This window comes from Molothrus ater, chromosome Z (genome assembly GCF_012460135.2).
Source record: "Molothrus ater isolate BHLD 08-10-18 breed brown headed cowbird chromosome Z, BPBGC_Mater_1.1, whole genome shotgun sequence".
NCBI lineage: Eukaryota > Metazoa > Chordata > Aves > Passeriformes > Icteridae > Molothrus > Molothrus ater.
The window spans coordinates 25,948,629-25,969,808 of NC_050511.2; the positions used below are offsets into that span (position 1 = coordinate 25,948,629).

The 21,180-nt window shown below is 40.6% G+C and overlaps 1 protein-coding gene across 1 annotated transcript in view; it reads right to left on the reverse strand.

Annotated features, from left to right (window-relative positions):
• The window catches only part of PGM5 (phosphoglucomutase 5), a 69,781-nt gene that overhangs the window by 17,769 nt on the left and 30,832 nt on the right, over window positions 1-21,180 (reverse strand). Inside the window, exon 7 of the mRNA XM_036403834.2 lies at window positions 7,506-7,621. Coding sequence (XP_036259727.1) covers window positions 7,506-7,621 — 116 coding nt within the window. The remainder of the gene's footprint in view (window positions 1-7,505; window positions 7,622-21,180) is intronic.

Consider the following 21,180-nt stretch of genomic DNA (forward strand, 5'->3'; position numbering starts at 1 on the left):
AGCTTGGCTTTACATAACAGGCTGCAAGGTCCACACAGACAGCCATCTGTCAAAATAGCAGTGTTTTGCTACTGGCAGAGGACAGTTCCCATAATATAAATTGATGAACTGAAGCTGTTAATCTGGTGAAAAATTGTCAACATATTAAAGTCATATAAGGAAAATAACAAGATCTGCAGAGAGACACCATGATTCCTAGGTCAATCACTGCTGTTACCTTGAACTTGCAATCCCTCTTCTTGGGAGAAAGCAAAATCAGCAGCCTCTGCTCATATGGATTTTCTAAGAGCCCATTGTCCTGGGTCTGATACTGATCTGCCTGCCACTTAGACTTCCTGCATTACATTCAACCTCAACACTGTTTATTTAACATTAATTATTTTTAACATTAAGTTAACTACCACAGGGTTAAATAAATGCAAATTACTATTCAGCACAATATTCAAGCTGTATAGGAATGATTACTGAACACTTGTTGATGAGGATAAAGATTTGCCTGAAGATTTTGTTTATGTCTGTGTGTTAGGTTTTACAGAAAACAAGAACACTCTGGATGGAATTAAGAGCTGAGACAGTAACATGCCTTCACATTTGCAAAGTAGCTGTCATGATAGTAAGAATATCTCTTTTTTGCTACTTGTTCTGTAATCTGCAAACTCTCTGCAACAACAGCAGTGCCCTATTACAACAGCCAGAGTTTAGGCCTGGTGCTTGAGGAGCTGCTGGAAGAGGAGACACAGCTCACTCTTATCCCTGCTCCAGTACCGTGAAAGCACGGAGTGCCAACCAGTCACAAAAAAAGGGCAGGGTTATTTATGAGCTCTCAAAGCTTTGCAAATAGCTTCAGATAAGAAAGGAAAACAAACGTCCCTCTACAGAGAGTCAGAGTCTCAGGCATTCAGGCATAGAATCACAGAATTGTTAGGGCTGGAAGGGACCTTAAAGGTCATCTCTCACCTCTTCTACTCCCTCACTGCAGAAAGGGAGTAGATCAGCTTAAGGATATCTTCTACAGGAACAGCAGCAATATGTCCTATGTATAATAAAGGCAAAGCAGGTAGCAGAGTCACAGTCATTGTCACCAAAGCCAAGAGTCTGTTCCCAGATAATGGTGCAGGCTTCTGCCCCTGCCACCAAAAGAGAAATCCAGAACAGAGCTTTCACTTCCCCATGATATATTGTTCCTCTGGTAACAGCAAGGAAAGTTATTACATCACCACAGGGGCTGGGGATGCTCAGGGGACTGGGAAGAGCAGGGCAGGAGCAGCCAGGCCAGCAGCCAGGGCCTGCCCAGTCCCATCACGCGCACAGCAGGGCAGCTGGGGTACCAGGGCAGCCCCAGCTCCAGCCATCAGGCACCTCCTGGGAATGGGAATAGGGCAATACCAGGCCAGGATGTGGGAGCATGGACAGGCCTGGCTTTGGGGAACCCCTGGCCTGGCATGGCAGAGCTGTGGGGAGCTGGACACTGGCCCTGTTGCAGCATTGCTGGGGTGCTGCACCAACAGCCCTGGTGCTGCTCCTGGGCAGAGTGAGGGAGCCCCAGGGGCCCAGACAAGGCCCTGGCAACAGCAGGCTCACCCACCATGGCTGTTCCTTTCCCTCTTAACCTGCATGTCTCCCCTTTCAGCCACTCATCCTTAGCACAGAAAAAAATTCTGTTTTGCCTAAAATGTCATCTCTGTTGCTGATTATCACCAGCCATTTAAATGGCTTAAGTGTCTCAACAGACACCAGCAAAAGTGGAGACATGGAACTGAGCTTAACCTCTCAGAAATTTGTCCCAATATGAATGACCATTTATTCTCCTGCTACATAACACTCAGCAGGCTGCAGGCCAGCAAATCACACAGTGAAGAGCACTGCAGTCCTTCAGCAAAACGGTCTATATCATGACAATGGAATAACAGGCTACGCTGAACATTAAAGAGATGAGTTCTGATTTAGCAAACACTTTAAGGATATTTCACTGAACCAAAATGTTCTAGTGAAACGTGGACAGAAGCATTTCTGAAGCGCTCTTTGCTACATTCTGAACTTTGTTCTGGTATGGCTTAAGTGCATAAATCTATATGAGGACGGCTGAATGTATTATTCTTCATAAACATTTAGCAGATTTGGCATGTTCTCTATCCTTGCATGCCCCTCAGGACATAAATTGTTGCTTCCCTGGAAAGAGAAAGCAGTGGGAGAAGGTAACCAAGAGACAAAAGTCTGGACATCTAGGATCTAGATATCCTGATTCTCTTTCAGAATCAAAAATCACCAATTTAAAAATACCAGCCTGACACAAGGACAAAAATTCTTTGTGCCCAGAAAGTGTTTCAGTTTGTTAGTATTAATGGAAGTGAAACTAAAAACACTGATCAGCTGCATACATATATGTTCTTGTACTTATTGCCCTTCCTCCTTTCAGCAAATTAAAATCTATTTCTGCAATTTTGTTACTCTGATTTTCACCATCTGTAGGTGTCTTCGCTTGCTCTGTCTTAACTTAGTCCTACTGCCCAGTTCACATTGTAGAAACTCTCGGGAGGGAGTTTCTGCTCTGCTGCCTCAGTTCAGCTAACACCATTCTTTGCTCTACAGATCCAATGAATTTGCAGAGGCAGACCTGTCCCGAACAAAGGGAAGAAGGAAAAGGTGCCTTGCAGCTCTGTATTCCTGAAGTTGCAATACTTACACTGCCCCCAGCTTTCTTGGGGCTCTGAGTAACCTCAGGATGATTCTCAGTGCTACTTTTAATTGAAACATCCTGGAATTAATTAATTCCTGATTCTGTTCAATGACCTGAAGCAGAAAGAGACAGCAGAAAAGAGGAGTAAACGAATTTTTTTTCTGATTAACCCTTTATATTTAATTTGCATTTGTAAGAGAAATTATAATAACTGCAAGTGTTTCAACAAATTATTTTTAAGTTAATTCATTATTTCTCTATATAACAGTAGGAAAAGTTTTTTTTTTACTACAGTTAATGGCTATGTCCAAACTCAGAGTAAACAAACTGGGTAAAACTCTCAGAGTATGTTCCCATTCATAGAGAAGTACGCCACTTACACAGTCTGCAATGGAAGAAAAATCTTCAGAGGCAGTAGCTTGAGAAACAAAGCAAAATCATGCAAATATGTTCATATTATGATTTTTCTACTATGTGAAAGCTAATTTTTTTCTGTATCTGAGACATCCAATTCTGATAGGGAAAGCAAACCTTGTGGGTCATATGCATGAATAAAAGATAATTGCTTTTCCATAAATTAGTAATCCCAGTCTATCATACTGCATTCTATAAATGTGATTTTAAAACAAGAAAATCACAGGAGTTCACAAGCTCACACCAAATCATTTTGTTTGCACATACCTGAGTCTTACAAATTTTTCATCCTGCTGAAACTTAGCAATATTTTAGGCAAGTGGAGATTTAGGGGCATTCTGATCTGATCAGTTTTTCAAATTACTAAGATTATTTTAGATTTGTATTACTGCAATGGACAATCAAATAGCTCATTTGTGTCTTTCATTCATGTCAGCAATCACACATTTTTATACTCTCCACTAGGTCTTCTTCCAAATAATCTTTCAGGAGAAGGGGGTTGATGTTAATAGAATCTGTGAATTTGGAGATGAAGCAAGCAAATTATGAAAGTTGTAGCATTCAACCTGAAATGGTTTAAACTGCAGTAAGATAAATCAGCCACACAGTTCTCCTAATCCTGATTAATAACTTGCTGATGAAATTTAGAAAGTAATTGCTGCTGCCGAGGCCTTCCTTTGAACTCTGTACCGGGCATTAGTCACAGAACCAGAAAGCTACTAACCTCATCTGACAAGCTCCCCACACTGCTACAAAAATGGAAGAAGTTTTTAAAGCATTGGTTTAGCTCCAAGATCAGCTGCCAGAAAACAAGTTTGGGAAATACAGCTGTATGGGATGTTTTCAACATCTTTTCTCCTTTTATAGCAGAAAATTTGCTTTTATTTACTCACCACACCAAAGTCCCTTATGTTATAAAACCAGGGCTCTGTACTACTTGGAAATTTCAGCTGGGCTTTATTACCTGGGTACACAAACAACTGATTTCCAATGAAGTTTGATGAAAAAGGTGGATTTTTAAAACTCCTTTCTCTTACACAGAGCTGTGAATTTCCCTTTCTGATCACTACATAGTACACTTACATAATTATTCCATGCTGAAAGCTAAAGAAGTGCCAAATTTCAGTTCCCTAAATAGGTATGACTGGGCAAAAGCTGTAAAATTGATTCAAATGCCCAATACTGGCAGAAACATGTGAGGGTCACACAGCTTAGGACATTACTAAAAGATTCGCAATAAGGTAAATATTTACTGCTAAAAACAGATCACATTGCTAAAGTACTGGTCATCTACAAATCAGAACATGTCTTAAAAATAAACCAACCTCCTGGCATATGAGGACACTTTTCAGACATCTGCACTGAACTGAAAGATGATAAGGAAATTGAGGCAAATTTTAGACATCACAGCCATTACATAATTTGCCCCAAAAGTGTCACAGGATCACAGAACGGGTTGGGTTGGAAGGGACCACAACAGGGCATCTGGTTCAATCTCCCTGCTCAAGCAGGCTTATCCCCAGAGCACATGGCAAAGGATTGAGTCCAGACGGTTCTTGAGTATCTCCAGTGAGGGAGACTCCACAACCTCTTTAGGAAATCTCCTTCTGAATCATACTTTTTTACACAGCAACAACACACGGACTGAGGAATTCAAACCCCGTGCTCAAGTTCTCTGGATGCCCATGAAATCGAATCTTGAGTGTCCAGATTTGCCTTTAGATGGAATTGGATAAAACTGGAGATCAAGAGGCTTTCTGCACTGAAGTGCTGCAGGTACAACAAAGTTAATCTGATCAGAGCATACCGAGATGCCAAGATAATGCTGTAGGCTAGCTCTCCATGCTGGCCAGCAGTATGTTCTTCAAGCACTCACAAGAGTTAGGATTTATGAGGAATCTGAAGAATTGATGATAGAATAGAAGAACCAGACAATGTAAGAACACAGAGTGGTAAGGAATGTAGAGACTAGTCTAAGGTCAGGTCATGCAACTTTGGAAGAGAGGCTATAGTACAGAAGTTTTATAGTACAGAATTGTTTTAAGGCCTCACATTGTTTAAGGCAAAGAAAAATGTCAATGGCAAGTGAAGAGAGGTCAGGGTAATTTTCTTGCCTATCTAGAACAGTCAAACCCTAGAGGCACTTCATGACCTCCATGAGTGTTTCTCTTCCCAAATACAAACACTATCAGATACTCAGGAAAATAAAATTAGACCTACAAAGATCATATTGTCCTCATTGTTACAGTAGGTCAAAACACATTTTCATTTCTATGTGACTGATCTCCAGGGATAAAATCCACCAATACTTGGGACACCCTGCTTAGCAATAGCTGAATGTGCTTTTGCAATGTGAAAGGGAAATCTGATGTTTGTCTTTTTTTATAACTGCACCATAAAGTTTAAATGGCAAGTTACCTCAAAGAAGACATGGCTTCTACTGAGCACAACCAGTAATTCCTCTCTTCTCCCTCAGTCAGAAAGCATCTGAAAGAGTCCTACTCAACACCATCAGATGAAGATGGTCTAGGATAATAACTCCTCAAGCTGAGACAGAGCTCTGCAGTGGTTTGTCATGACATATGGCACGTATGTCATGACAAACCACTACTCTACATATAAGCCTACATGCAGCAGGAGGTGCTGCACTCTGTAGGCTAAGGGACCTAGATATACTTCTAGACATACTTCAACATATGGGAACTCACCACCAAAACTCTTACAAGCTCCTTGTAGTTAAAATCCACACTTAACTTTCTTCAGTAGGATGATGAAGCCAGGAGTTTTCTTCCAAATAATGTGTGTGCTACTGAGGTCCTACCAATGTCTTTAGAACCAGACAAATTTCATCAAAGTATCTGGTTTGCATGCACAAGAGGAACTTCAGTTTTTAGACGGAAGAGGTACAGAATTGGCCCAGTGAAAAAGTATTAAAAAGCAGTGAGAGTTGAAAACTCCCCAGTTCACACCTCGCGTGGGTTAATGGAAATGCAGTTCAACAACACACAACAAATAGCAGTACATTCTGAAAGGTAAAAGATCTTCCTGCCCTTCTCCCCTCAAATTACATCTCTCTGAATGACCTCATAGAACACACTGTAGAGGAAGTTTGTATTCAAAAGATATAGTCAAGGCCATACAAACCTGTGCCACTCAGAGCAAATAGTGAAGGCATACAGTTTGCCAATCACAGGACATGGGTTCCCATTGGCAACAAAAAGAAAATCATCATTAATTAGAAATTTAAATTCTCTTCCTTCTTACATATAAGACCCCCAAAAATACAACATATTTTTATTCTTGCATCATAGCCCATTCAGATCCATAGAGCAAACAAGAAGATAAATACATGAAGTGCCATGTCTATGGCTGTTTAATGTATCATTCTTTTTTAAAAAGCAACATTCTGCTCTAATTGATCCCAACCAACAAACTTAATACTGGACATAAATCAATTAAAGCAAAATGAAATTTGTAATCAAGTTTCACTGCATGGTAATTAATTTTCTACAAAGAGCTGCAGCCAAGGTATTACACGTTCAAAATAGAGAACTCCATAACTCCATAACTCACATCAAAATATAGAATAAACTACTAGCCAGGCAAATTATTAAGTTATTCTGGTCTGTGTTTTTTCAAGGACTTGTAATATACCCCTACTGATAAACAAAAAGGAAGAATTTCTGTGCCAGAATCCAGGAAAGAAAAAAATAAATACTCTGAAATCTATTTTATCATTCTCATCAACTAAAACCACATTTATGTACATTTATAGACTACATACTTCAATTATTTGCTCTGTTTCTTACTGTCAATACTATATTTCTGATGGCTCAAATTTGTCATTTATTCTGCATTCTGTCATTTGATTGGTTCTTGGGACTGATATGGCAGAAATACCTAGGGAAAACACAAATGCTCACAGGCAAGTGAATTTCTTCTAATGATGATTTTATCTGACACTTGAGCAATTGTGATGTTCCAAAAAGGAAAGTCTGAAACAGTTTTCTTAGATGTACCATCAGATATACCAATCCTCTGTACACCTAATCACATTAGGAAAAAACATGTGGCTTCCATACAGGCAAAATCCCTCCAAATGCTGCTGCAGTCTGTGAAGACCTGCAGAGGAACCACTGAGGCTTTTTTGCATTATGTTCAAGTCAGAAGAGGCACCTCCAGAAGCTGTCTGGGCAGCAGTAAGGTTGCTTGCCTCTGCTGAATATCCATTTCCCGTATTTTTCATGGCTTAAGTGCTGAACACCACACTTACAAGATGAACCTCAAGATGTGAACAACAGAAAGTTCTCTGTTTCAGCACGAGACAGAGCTAATTTGCTGATTGTTTTGGGTTTGACTTGAGGCATCCAGGAAAAATTAAGTTTGTGGTAATTTCTGATTATGTATTACTTACCAGTGCCAAAACTCTCCTCACCACAAAGGGAACAACGTCCAGAGTCCATGAGATTGGAAAAATACCTCCATCCTGCTGGTGTCTCATATACAGGAACCTTCATTACTTTTGCCACTCTGGAAAACATACAATAAAACATCACATGATTAAGATCATGCTTTTTTTTACATATGATCTGAGGTCAGTTGAGGAATATTCTACGTCTCCTTACATCTCCTGACAGCTGGAGTAGAAGTAGAAAAATAAAAACCAAAACCAAGAACAGATCAACACTACCATTCAAAACTGATCCTTGTCTCAGTATCTAACTTCAGCCAGAACCCAAGTATGTTTATACATTAAGTGTATTATTTTGGAAAATGTAGGACCTCAGTTCAATAGGCTTTACCAGTATCTTTCCTTTCTTACTGACCAAGAAACAGCTAATCTAAGGATGGACAGTTTTGCTGTACTAATATTTTAATGAAAGTTAAATTATCATGTTGAAGCGTCCTCCTTTACAAAATACAGATAGTCAAATATCAAAATGCTTGAAAGATACTTTTACTTCTTGTAATGTCTTCAAAGACAAGAAAATACAGGAATGCTTCCAGTATGTTCTTTAAAAACCTTTCCTAGTCTCAACCTGAATCTCAACTTAATTTCCCTGTCTCCTATCATGTAATACAAGAAACCCACTCACTATCTGTGTGATGTGTCAGTGTTTTCAAGAACCAAAATTAACAACCTTGTAAGGTGGATATGCATTCTTTTCCCCAGCTTGTTAACTGGTAAATATTCCTGTTAAAAACTACAATGAAAAAACCCTTGCTTGGACTAAAAAACAAGAAAGAAAGAAAACCCACCCAACAACGCCAAAGAACTCTAAGTCTCAAAATGGGATTTACACAAAACGGGTATTACCAGTCTTCTTTCTAATTATATTTTCTGGTTTTCATTGTGTGCCTAGGGTTTTCAGAACCAACTGTTTTATAACATGGAAAGTAAGAACTGAGATACAGTGAAGCAATCTGACCAACTACCAATGACCTTACGATTGCTTCAACTATCATACCTAACAATACTTCTCAAAGCAAGAGAGTTTACTTAATTTTAACTCCAGTCAAGCCAAAGCAAAATCAATCAATCAAAGATGGATTCAACACAACACAATCTGTCTAAAAGTGTCAAGGTGAAAGCAGTCACCCTTCTGGTCAAATAAACACCTGTTTTCTGATGGCACATCTCTCTGTCTTACATTAAGTGCATAAAATAGATGGAATAAACTGTCAAAATATGCCAGCACTGACCCCTTCAAAACCTGGTACATAAATATATCTAAATGAGAGAATCACAGAATCGTCAAGGTTGTAAGAGACCTTCAAGATCATCTAGTCCAAACATCAACCTAGCATCACCATAATCATAATCACCCCAGGGGCCACATCCAGACACCTCCTGAATACTTCAGAGAGTTACTCTGCCATTTCCATGGCCAATTTATTTCAATGTCTAGCCACTCCTTCAGTGAAAAATCCTTCTAATATTGAATCTGAACCTAACCTTGCACAACTTAAGGCCACTTCCTCTTGCCCTTTCACTTGATACATGGCAGAAGAGATTGACCACCACCTGGTTACAACCTCCCTGCAGGCAATTATAGAGTGATAAGGCCTCCCCTTTTCTCCAGGTTAAAAAACTTCAGCTCCCTCAGCTGTTCCTCACAGGACTTGTGCTCCAGACTCACCAGCTTCACTGTCCTTCTCTGGACATGCTCCAGCACCTCAGTCTCACTATCCAAGTACAGGGGGACAATCCCTGCCCTGCTCCTGCTGGCCACACTATTGCTGGCACAGGCCAGGATGCCATTGGCCTTCTTGGCCCCCTGGGCACTGCTGGCTCATGTTCAGCTGCTGTCACCAGCACCCCCAGGGCCTTTTCCTGTGGCAGCTTTGCAGCCACTCTGCCCCAGCCTGTGGCACTGCCTGGGCTTGCTGTGACCCAAGGGCAGGACCCAGCACTGGGCCTTGTTGAACCTCACACCACTGGCCTTGGCCCATGGTCCAGCCTGTCCAGACCCCTCTGCAGAGCCTTCCTGCCCTCCAGCAGATCAGCACTCCTGCCTGATGGTGGTGCTTGTGAAATGACTGAGCTGAATTATATCCCCTCATCCAAATGATTGATAAAGATGTTAAACAGGTCCAGCACCAGTACTGAGCCCTGGGGAACACTACTGGTGACCAGCCACCAACCAGATTTAGTTCCATTCATCACCAAAAGTGGTGGCAATACAGTTCAGCCCTTAAGTATTATCTCTGAAATTTTTTACACTGTTAACCTGCACTGTAATGTAGTCTCCAAATCAATCTTTCTTTTATGTAAGAATATCCATTCTAGGTGCTCATATTACATCTGAAATCAGTGATTTTTAAACCAGATGGAGTAAGAATTGCTGATATTTATTTGAAAAGAGACAAAAATGTACATGAAGAAAAGGGTATTACCAAAGGGTATTACCAGAACTTTTAATCCTGAACTCAGATTTCATACCTCTACTTTAGAGGTAGGGGTGAGTACATACCTCCTTGTGTTTATACAGCACTACATGTATTATTAACCCTTAGAAATGTTGTTCCATAAAGGGAGGTTTCACGGGGCAGAGCTGAACAGGTATCTGTCTGGCTCTTCAAAAAGTCAAGAGCAAGAAAGAATTTAATCTCTGTGTGACAATAACTTCAGGCTGAAAACAGGACTGTACTGCCAAAAAAAGAGAAAACAATAAACCAGAAGGCAATACCTAACATGCTGGCAGAGCAAAACCAATTCTCTTAAGGTAGCCTAACAATACAACTGAAATATGTTGGCTTGCAGAAATGTTCCCATATCCTGGTACAGTTTTTGGAGAAGGAAATCATTTCCCATTTACTTTTCTACATTCCTCTAGCTGGGGAACAAATAGCCTAGGATGGAGTTACCCTGACCACCACTAAAAGCTTCAAAAGGCTGTAGCTGTTTTCAAAGAGTTCTAGGTATAGGCTAGCAATGAAAATACAAATGTTGTTTCTGTTGGCATGTGGGCTCACTTTGTACAGAGTTTATAGTACGAATAGTTTGTAGTAGGAATATGACAGATTGTTCCATGCGCCTTCTTTTTTCTTGTTGTTTCTGGCTCTTAATAATTCAACAAAGTAAGTAAGTAGAAGTACACAGAAAATCAAGCATACTCCTTCCTTACTGACATTTTTCTGAAATAAAGACTCATCACTGGAAGTCTCAACAAATGCAGAATGTGCCTTTATGCAGCCTATAGACATTCACGGTGAAAAATCACCCCAGAAAACATGAGGGGGGGATTCCCACAGAAAGTTGCAAAAATTCTCAAAGCTGCAGACTCTGAGAAATAATATGCTGCATTAGATCAAACACATAATCACACAAAATACAGGAAAACACCCTCAGAGGAAGGAAGCTAATATGTGACGGTGAAATTACTAGATCTTCAAAGCCAGGGAAAACAGAGATTAGATGTGGGAAAGGGGAGGGATTTTTAATGCTCCTACATCTACATCTTTCTAAACTAAAAATATGACTGGGTATTCAGGAGAGAAAAAGAAAAAAAAAAACAAACCCTCATTTTTCCAGTATTTTTTTCACTCTGTATTTACCAATCTGCTTTTTAATATAGACAAAATTCCTAAATCAGAGCTTTCAATCATTGATACAACAAGAAGCCAGATATTTTTTTAAAGAAGTTCCAGTTGAGACTGACAGAATCCCTGTGGATCAAATTTGAAATTAAGTTTCTGTGTTCTGCTGAACTGAACATTTGCAGCACTATTTAATGGAGCATATGGCTTCCTGACAGGTTTGATAAATGCTAGGCAAATAAATGCTTAGGATAAGGGTTTCAGGAACTTGCAACTCTGCAAGAACTGCTGATGAGTCACGGTAAAGATTTTTATCTTCAACAAATCATAGGTCCATTAATTACATTTTACAATGTTTTTAGAAATGTACCTTCACAGGACAGTTCAACCAAGACTACGTATGTACAGCTTTTTAAGTTTCTCTTCTTTCTGTATACTTACACTAGATCCCCATATTTGGGGAGTTAGAAATGTAAAGTCAAGCAAATGTAAAGAGTTTTGTCTGTATGAGCTCTCTTGATGAGAGAGGATACTCCTTCTCTCAGGAACTGAGTCTTAGAACTGGTACTACAAGTGGTATTTATCTTGAAGAAGTCCCAGATAACACAGTAAATTTTATATATCCTTAAATATGTGTAATGCATCATCAACAAGATATTGATACAGCAGTGCACCTGTAAGGGTGATACCTCAAGCTCCGAGCTTTCATGTTGTAGGTATTGGCTGTTAAAAGGCCTGACTTAATGGATAGAATATACTTCCAGAGCAATTAAAAATAAAAACTGGGGAAAAATATGCCCTATAAACAGCTTCATTTCCCTAGTCTATTTGAAGTAAAGACAGTCTATTTATGTCTAACCACACAGTTGATATACCTGTATTTATATGTTCCATGAGTATGAACTATGCTGAAAGAAGACAACAAACCATGGACATTCTGGTTCTTGCCATCTTGGACATTTAATGGGACTGACTTCAAACACTACACTTGCTTGCCTTCCTTTAGTGTAAGTGCTCACTACATCAATGAGATTATACAGTAAAGTTTCTTCTGTCTGTGTTTAGCAGTAACTACCCCTTGCTAGACTAGGAAACAGAGTATTTACATTTAGAACCAAACTGTAAGGTAACCTTAGTTATAACCTTAGAATAACCTTAGTTAGTCTGCCCATATCAGAACTAACAGCATTTATGTTCCCAAGATGCTGAAATACTAATTAAGGAGAAAAAGGTTAAATCAAAGAAGAGTGGACTGTACTTTTTGCAATTACACATTATTTATAATTATACTTTGTGAATTTAAAAAATAGTAGGAGCAGATGCTTTTAAATGAGGCTGTAACAAAATGAGTGAAAATAGGAAGATAAATATTGTACAGTTCCATTGTTAAATTTACCTTCCTACTGTTTCACATTTGCACTGTAATTTTTATTTTGAAGAGCTAGTCCCACGTTACCTATACTGACTGCCCACTTTATTTTTAAAGATAAGAAGAATGTATACAATGCAATGCTGAAAATCAGTTTGAGTTATTTCATCTCTAAAAAACAGAATTATTGGAGAGTTTAGTACCAACACAGAAATGTGAAGCCAATTCTAGAACTACACAATAAGGCATGACCTCTCACTAAATCATGAGCTGGCCAGCTGATAATAAAGATAATAATGAACATAATTATAGTCTTCTAATAAAGATTAGAATTTTTAAAAATTTCCTGACAAGAAAAAAAAAAGTAACAGCTAGTTCTAACATTACCCTGAAAGACCTAACAGACTAATGCGGAAAACTTTACCAGGCAACTGGACTACTTATTGTACAGTTTCACATCTGAATATCACAGGTCTTCTTCCTTACACTTCATAGCCATCTACATGCCACCTAACTAGGAAAACAGAAGGTACAGGACTCTTTGATAGCCCAGATTATTTTCCTTGTAATTCTAAAAATATTAGCCTGCTAAACTGTGTAAAAAAGATTTTCATTTTTCAAACACGTTTTTTTATTTAAAAGCGTTAAAGATCCTTGGTTAAAGATCACAAAAGTTATCCATGATAATTTTATTTCAGTTTTCGGTAGACACAACAGACTATTTTTCACAGATAGGCTCATAAAACCAAGTGGTCCTTGATGGTATCTCCCAGACATCATGGTTTTGCACTAGCAAAACACCTGTGACACCAGAAGAATGACCCTGACTTACAACAAGAGTCAGAGGGAAGTTTTCTCTAACCGAATCACTACAATGCCACAAAAACATCCAGATGAATATAAATCATTCGAATACAACAGCCTGCAGCAAGCTGACTTTCTTGTGCCAGTGAAACTCTTATAACTTCCAAGAATAGATCAGTCAATCAGACAGATTCATCCTGCCAAAGTTGTGATGCCTGTTCACCACAAAGATAAAGGTCACAACACTAGGGGAAGGGCCTTCTTTGACAGGTCTCATGAACTTGTAAAGATGTAAGTGACTGGCTAGAGATTTGTATTGTAGGTGAAATGCTGTCTAGGGTAAACTGCAGCACCACTTTCATTCTGGAGTCTGAATTTGGAGGAAGAAATAGGTATTAATGAAAGAAACACTAGAGAAGCAGCTATACATGTCCTTGTCTCTCATCTTCCACCACCTGTAGGTATCAGCTGACATGTGAAAGATGCTAACAGGCACCTGGATGAACAGGCTTCAAAACACTGACTGGTGTTCCATGGATACACTGATTTTCAATCCTGCTCCTCTCTGTGGTGCCAGCACTGAGGTAAATAATTCAGAGATGATCCTTCAGCACGTCTTCCTCTGCAGAAGGGTAAGCACTGACAGGCACTAACAATCAGGAATTGAAGGAATTTGTGGGACAGATGTGGGCCACTGAAGGATAGTATGTTGTAGCAGCACTCTAAAAGAGAACAACCTCTGTAATGGTTTCTTTCAGAGTTACTATGGCTATAGAAGGAAAAGGTTTCTTACTAGGTCTTCTAAATCTCTACTTAGCCACTGAAGTAGTCTTTGTTATCTAATCTCCAGCTGATAAAAGCCTAATTTCGTTTTAGGTGTGAAGCACATTTTATTTCAAAGACAAGATTATTATTTGACTGAAACTAACAGACACTGTTTTTCTTTCCACTTCTGTAGTTTTGCTTCATGCAAAGAATTAAACATGTCTCAATAAGGGACCTGCATCTGATTTACCAAGAAGATCATTTCTCTAGCTGAAAGTAAGTCTTCACACACAGTCTAACCTTAACCTACAAACCTTTGTATTTGATATTTTACTACCTGAGTTGCTTGGATTTTTTTTCCAACACTCTGGACATTTCTGAGGTCAACACAAGTCATTTCTGTTTGCCTACATCAATTTTGCTATCCTTTTAATAAAGATACTGGGTTGGCTGTTTTCTAACCATATACTACAGAATTTGTCTTAAGTGTACTTGCAACCAGACCCAAAATTTAATGGTTTCATTCTTTTAGACCACTGGGTCCAATCCCATTCTCACTGCATGGCATTTCCACTTGTTCTCTTTTTGGTCTCTTCTTTCCAGTGTTGGAGAGCTCTTTGCTACTTCATTTTTCAACTTCTTTAGTCTAATTAATCTCACCTTTGGTCGGTTCTCTCTTCATTCTTACTATTTCTTAGGATGCAAGAGTCAGGAACCAAATGGTTGTAACTTTTTTTTTAGTCCCATCTCTAAGTCTTCACTTTTTATCTATGCAACTGCAATAGACTGTGAGAAATTCACAGTAGTAGCAATGACAGCAGGAGCACTGGCACCAACTATAACATGAAATAGATGTTCTGCTTCTGGATGTTTTCACTCTGTCTGCGCCACCTTCCCTTAAAAGGCTTCAACTGCATATTGTGCAAGGAGCAGAACTAAAACAGTCATCTCCCTTATTTGGTCAAGTATTACAGTGTTACTCCTTCCCAGTCTTTAATTTATTAAGCAAAAAGCAGTGGAATGCTAGGCCCTCACACACAACACAGATAACCAGGACATCACTAAGATAAGATGCAAGGTGTCATGTCTGGCAGAGAGGCTGTCAGAACACCGTGGCAGAGAAAAAAATAGACAAGTTCCCTTACTTTTTGCTTTCTACTATGCTACATCCCACAGAGAACAATCCTATAAAACAAATCAATACAGAAAAAGCATCTGGAGACACTTTAACTATGAAGTATCTAAATAAGTTAGGATTATTTTTTGTTTTCCTTCCTCCCAACCCCTGCAATGTTTTAACTAAAGTACTTAATACAGGTGGAATAAAGGTACGCTGAACCAAGATCTGGTGTTCAGGGATAGCTTCTGTCTTGAAAACTGGCAACTTAAGGTGAATTTTTTTTTGCCTGACAATAGTCCTAAGTAATGGATTGCTAATAATTGCAGATATCATCAATAAATCTTATCAGTACTAGGTGAATTAGCTTTCTATCGATGGAGCCTCCTGGCATTCATGTAACATAACTTGAACCAATAAACTGTTCCAGTATTTTCTCCTGCCTCTCAGTTGGCCTCTCTTTGTTTTTGAAATCTTTCAACAGCAGAAACTAAAAACTGCTCTAGCAGAAAGGCAAAGTCATAGAATCACAAAGTCACAGAATCATAGGAGGAGTTGGATTGCAAGTGACTTTGAAGATCATCTAGTTCCATGGTAAGGATGGAACTAGATGTGACAGGTAAGGATGCTACCCACTACATCACATTGCTCATAGCCCCATCCAACCCGGCCTTGGGCATTTCCAGGGATGGGCTGTTGTCATGGTTTGACACTGGCACAATGCCAGTGCCCTAATGAAGATACCCTCTCCCTGATAGCTGCTGTGAGATGTGACCAGGAATAAGCAAAGCAGGCTCCTACTTAGGAAAGAAAAGAAAACAGAACTTTATTAACTACTCTACAACTACAAATAAAAAGGAACACATACACAGGGAAAATGAAAACCTCACAAATGCATTTCCTCCTCCCCCCACCAAATTTCCAACACAATACATCTATTCCTCAAATCACCAACTCTCGGTCCAGCACCACCTTTTAGACAATCAATCCTCAGTTCATCAAGAGGAGAGGAGTCCTTCTTGTGCCATGGGCTTCCCCTGGAAACACAGCTGAAGCCTCGTGTGTTTCTGTGTCACTCGTGGCACTGCCCGGAGTACATCTGCCGTCGTGACCTCTTCCTTTTCATGTCCAGTGCTCTCACCACTGAACACGGACCAGAACTGCTTCTAGGGTTGTCTTTTTTAAGGATGCTCTGTCCCGATCCAAAAAAGGCACAGTCTCTCCTTTGGGACACCTGTCCCCACAGTCTCTCCTTTGGGACACCTGTCCCCACAATCTCTCCTTTGGGACACCTGTCCCCCCCATATTTTTTCACCCCCTGGGGCCGAGGGGCACCAACACTGAACCCTCTTGGTTCTGTGGCCATTGCCTCCCCCTAGAATGCAGTCTCTGTGTCACAAGGAACATGGTTCTGTCCATGGCTGTACAAAAAGAGTCCAGCAAAAGCCACTCCATCATCTCTTCCCACTAGGATTCTTCTCTACTCTTCTACTATCTCTCACTCGCCCAGACCTCTCTCACACTTGCACATTTCCTTCCTCATCTTCCACTCTATCTTCTAGGAGAGGTCAATGATCTGTAAAGTTCTCATTCTCCAAAAAGGGGTTAAAAGCTCCTACAAGCGGCCGGCTGAACCCCCCCCCTTCTTCTCCATCCCAGCCGTGCTGCCGGCGCAGGCCCATGTTTATCCAGTCTCAAGGTTACAGTCCCAGGCAGCGGCTCTCTCTCTCTCTCTGTGTCTCTCTCTCTCTCTGTGTCTCTCAGGGGGGGCTGCCCGATGGCTCCCCGTGTCTCTCTCTCTCTTCCACCCTTCCAGCCCCGGGGCTCAGGCCTACCTCTCTCGGCCACATGGCTTTCCTCTCCCCCTGCCCAGCCAGCAGCTGGGCCGGGGGAGAGACCCGAACTCTTTCCCGCCGGAAACCCAAGAGGACCCTCCCAGGGGAGAGCTCTGCTTTTAACCCCGTGTTCTCAGAGGCGTGTCCATGTCCTAATGGCCAGGTTAAATGCCAGTATTAAAGCCTGAATATCCATTGGCCCAAAACACAGCATCCCAAAAAACACATTTCCTGTCAAACCACCACAGCTGTCCACAACTTCTCTAGGCAACCTGTTTCAGTGCCTCACTACCCTCACAGTGAAGAATGTTTCTGAATTTCTAATGTAAATCTCTCATATTCAATTTGAAAACATTCCCCCTTGTCCTATCACTACGTGTGCATGTGGAAAGCTGTTCTCCATCTTGTCATAAGCCCTCTTTAGGTACAAAAAGGCTCCCCCAAGGTCTCCCCAGAACCTTCTCTTCTACAGGCTGAACAACCCCAAGTCTCTCAGTCTGTCCTCACAGGAGAGGTGCTTCTGACTTCTGATCACCTTCATGGTCCTCTTTTGGACCTGCTACAACAGGTCCACACCTTTCTCGTGCTGAGGACCTCAGAACTGAATGCAGCACTGCAAGTAGGATCTCACAACAGCAGAATCCCCTCCCTGACCCTGCTGGCCACCCCTCTTTATGATGCCATGTGGGACCATGTCAGTGGCCTAACACAAATTTAGGTATATGACATCTGTCAGTCTTTGTCAACCATGGTAATCTGGTAAACTCCATCATACAGGGCCATCAGGCTAGGCACAATTTGTCCTTAGTAAAGCTGTGCTGGCTGCCTTGGATCACCTCCTTGTCTTGCATGTGCCTTAACACTGCTTCCATGAGGATCTGCCCCATGATCGGCACAGTGGTGAGATCACCAGTCTGTAGTTCCCAATCTTCCTTTCTCCCCTTTTTAAAAACAGGACTGATGTTTTCCTTTTTCTAGTCTCCAGGGGCTTTGCATGACCACCATAACTCTTCAAATATGATGGAGAATGGCTTGGTAAGAATATCCCTCAGGAACCTTGAGTGTATCTCATCAGCCTTGGGCCTATTTAGCTTCGTCAAGTGGTCTCATATCCACTCTTCACTGCCAGTGATATGAACTTGACTCCCCCAGCCCCCACCTGGAGGTTCAGATACTTGAAAGATGTGGAAAGCCTGACTGCCAGTGAAGACTGAGGCAAAGAATTCATTGAGTACCTCAGACTTTTCCATTTCTGTTTTCACCATTCTTCCTTCTCGTTTACCATGGCCTTTATTTTCAGCCTTCCTTTTCCAAGCTATGTACTTACAGAATTCTTTCTTGGTATTCTTCACATCCCTTGCCAAGTCCCATTCCATCTGTGCCTTAGTTTTCCTGACCCACCCTTACACATCTAATCTGTATCTCTGTACTCTTCCCAGATCACTTGTCCTGCTTCCATTGGCTAAGTACTTCCTTCTTATTCCTCAATTTGAGAAGCAGATCCTTGCTCAGCCATACCAGTTTCTGTCCCTCTCTCTTTGATTTTCTAAACACTTGAGCTCAAAGAGTTGCCAGCTATGGTCTGCTCTTCTATCCTTAAGGACAATTTCCCAGGGGATCACATTCACTAATTATTTAAACAACTGGAAGTTTGCTTTTCTAAAATTCAACATCCATTCTATATTCCTTGCCAGGCCGATGCTCCTTGGGATCATGAACTCAACCCAGGCATGGTCACTACATTCCAGTCAGTCTCCGATCTTAGCCACTCTAATGAGCTCATCACTAGCACTAGTCCAGGCCCAGTAATGCTTCTCCTTTGCTCAGTTTAGCTAATAAATCCATTAGTACAATCTACCTGCCTCGTGTCTTGTAATACCAGACACATACAAGCAACTGGGCTACATGGAACTCCTGTTCAGCACAATCACCACCATACCCAAGGAATATTGTGTGGAAAGTCAGACACTTGGCTTTAAACCTCTGAACCAAACAAATTTAAAACTTAGAATCTCTCTTTGGCCCCTTGAAGTTCACTGGACTTCATCTGTCTTCCTTAGGAGCAGACTTGCACCATCACAAGAATGATTAAAGCACTTATCCCAGGACTCAGGCTCCCCAATACCCACAGTGAGGCCTTGCAGTCAGTCATATTCCTTGTTGCCACCTGTAGGTCATGGTGTGAACAGACAGCTCCATATTTCACACCATCAAGTTGTCCTACACAAGCTCTGCAGCACCCCAGCCAAATGATACAAGCACCTTGTGCAACACACAAAAAAGACAGCACTCTTGAAAGTACCTGAGACACTTTACAAAATAACAGAAAACTAATTTGTGTCCCAATCCACACAGGTAACTTTCTGATTCTATCCCAAAGGGTAAAAGTAAAGTAATTTGCCTAACTGCATAGCCTGATACAGAGCCAGTGGAGCACTGTAGAACTGAAATGCATCCGTAAGCAGGTCAAAAGCTGCAGCACAGATCTAATCAAACCCCAGAGAAAGGACTGCAGAAAGCCATTGCCTCCTCCTTACTCCTCAGGGAGTTAAGTGGTCAAAGTAAAAATAGCCAGCACAGCTCCTTGCTGAGTCTGCCTTTGCCTTCAAAGCTAATGTGATAATCCTGTCCTCTATGGGCAGGAGGTGCAAGGATACTTTTTATGGACGCTGTACTCTAGCCTAGTCTCACTAATCTGTGATGAGGTGAACTGTCACTGATGCAGAACTCACTGGTGAACAGAATGGTAAATGCACCTTTAAAAAATACATGAAACAGATAGCACACAAAGCTGGGATTTATCACCCTACAATTGCAGGTGCTGCAAATAGGTTATTGTTGCAGTGACCAAGGTATGAAATTACTGCCAGGGTTAAAACTATCATGTGAATGCAAGTTACACACATGTTGTAGTGAGACTGTTACCATCCCAAATTTGGAAGCACTATGAGCCATTAAAGAATCTGCTTTCTGGAAGTTAAATCACTTTTAGGAAGTTACACTGGTGGAGTCCTCATATGCAGGCCTAGGTTTTAAGGCCTGAACTACAACTTTGGCTGGTCAGTCCCCCTCTGAAATGTGGACAATAATACAGAGTTCTAACAATGAGACTCCATAAGAGAAAACAGTCCTCTGAAGAGCTAAATGTTTAAGTCCATTTAAATGATGTTTGTACGTATAGAAACTGAGAGCTATCCCTCGTTTTGAGGAAATTCAGCCTTAAAAAATCCTACCATGGATTTTGAGAAGCCACTCACTTCAGACATGAAACCAGCCAGTAAGTCTGAGGCATCTGCTTCTGCTCAGTAAGACTATAATGGTATGGATACTCCTGTCAGCATGAAAGCAGGCTAGGTCAAACTTCAAAACACACAATTCCTTGCAGTCTCCAGAAAACAAAAAAACATCACAACCTAAACCTACTCTGTCAGCTTTTAATAAAAATCACAGCAGAGATTTTAGCATGGAGCAGGTCTTCCAAAAGGAATCAGAAATGGATGCAATTCCTAGACAATAGCCTTTGGTACAATAATAATAAAATTTCATCAAAATACCAACTCAGGTGGAGTTTCCTATGAGTAGAGTTACTAAGGAGCACTGTCTTGCTCATCTGTATTAAATACATTGTTAGGTCAAGAGAAAACCCAACATTCCTTTTTTTTAAAGAAAAGTTAATTTAATCATAATGCAAAACCCTTAATTTCAAAGGAAATATTTGTACTCTCATTACAAACAATTAAATCAGTGAATTAACTTTTAACTGCTAGAAATTACTCTTAGTTACCTTTTAATAGGAATAAGTCCATTTTAAAATTCTTTTTCCAAACTATTAATAGCCTTTTGAACTTATCACACTACCAACACTGATCTCTTCTTTCTCTTCCACTGAATGATAAAATTCAGAACGATTCCACTGTGCTTAGAACTAACCCAGACTGTCAACCTGAATGCCTGTATCTGGACTGAGTATCTGTATCTGAGTTTGCAAAGAGCAAGCGTTTATTTTAAGTACGGTATTTATAATAGTGTTCTTTTCTGCTGTGTGTGCAGGAAAACACAGACATGGCAAGATGAGAATAAACAAGAAAGGAGACTAGAAAAAAGTGTGCTGCATTTCTCAGGGGCAGGTCTACAAAGTTCATAGCCAAACTTTTTGTGG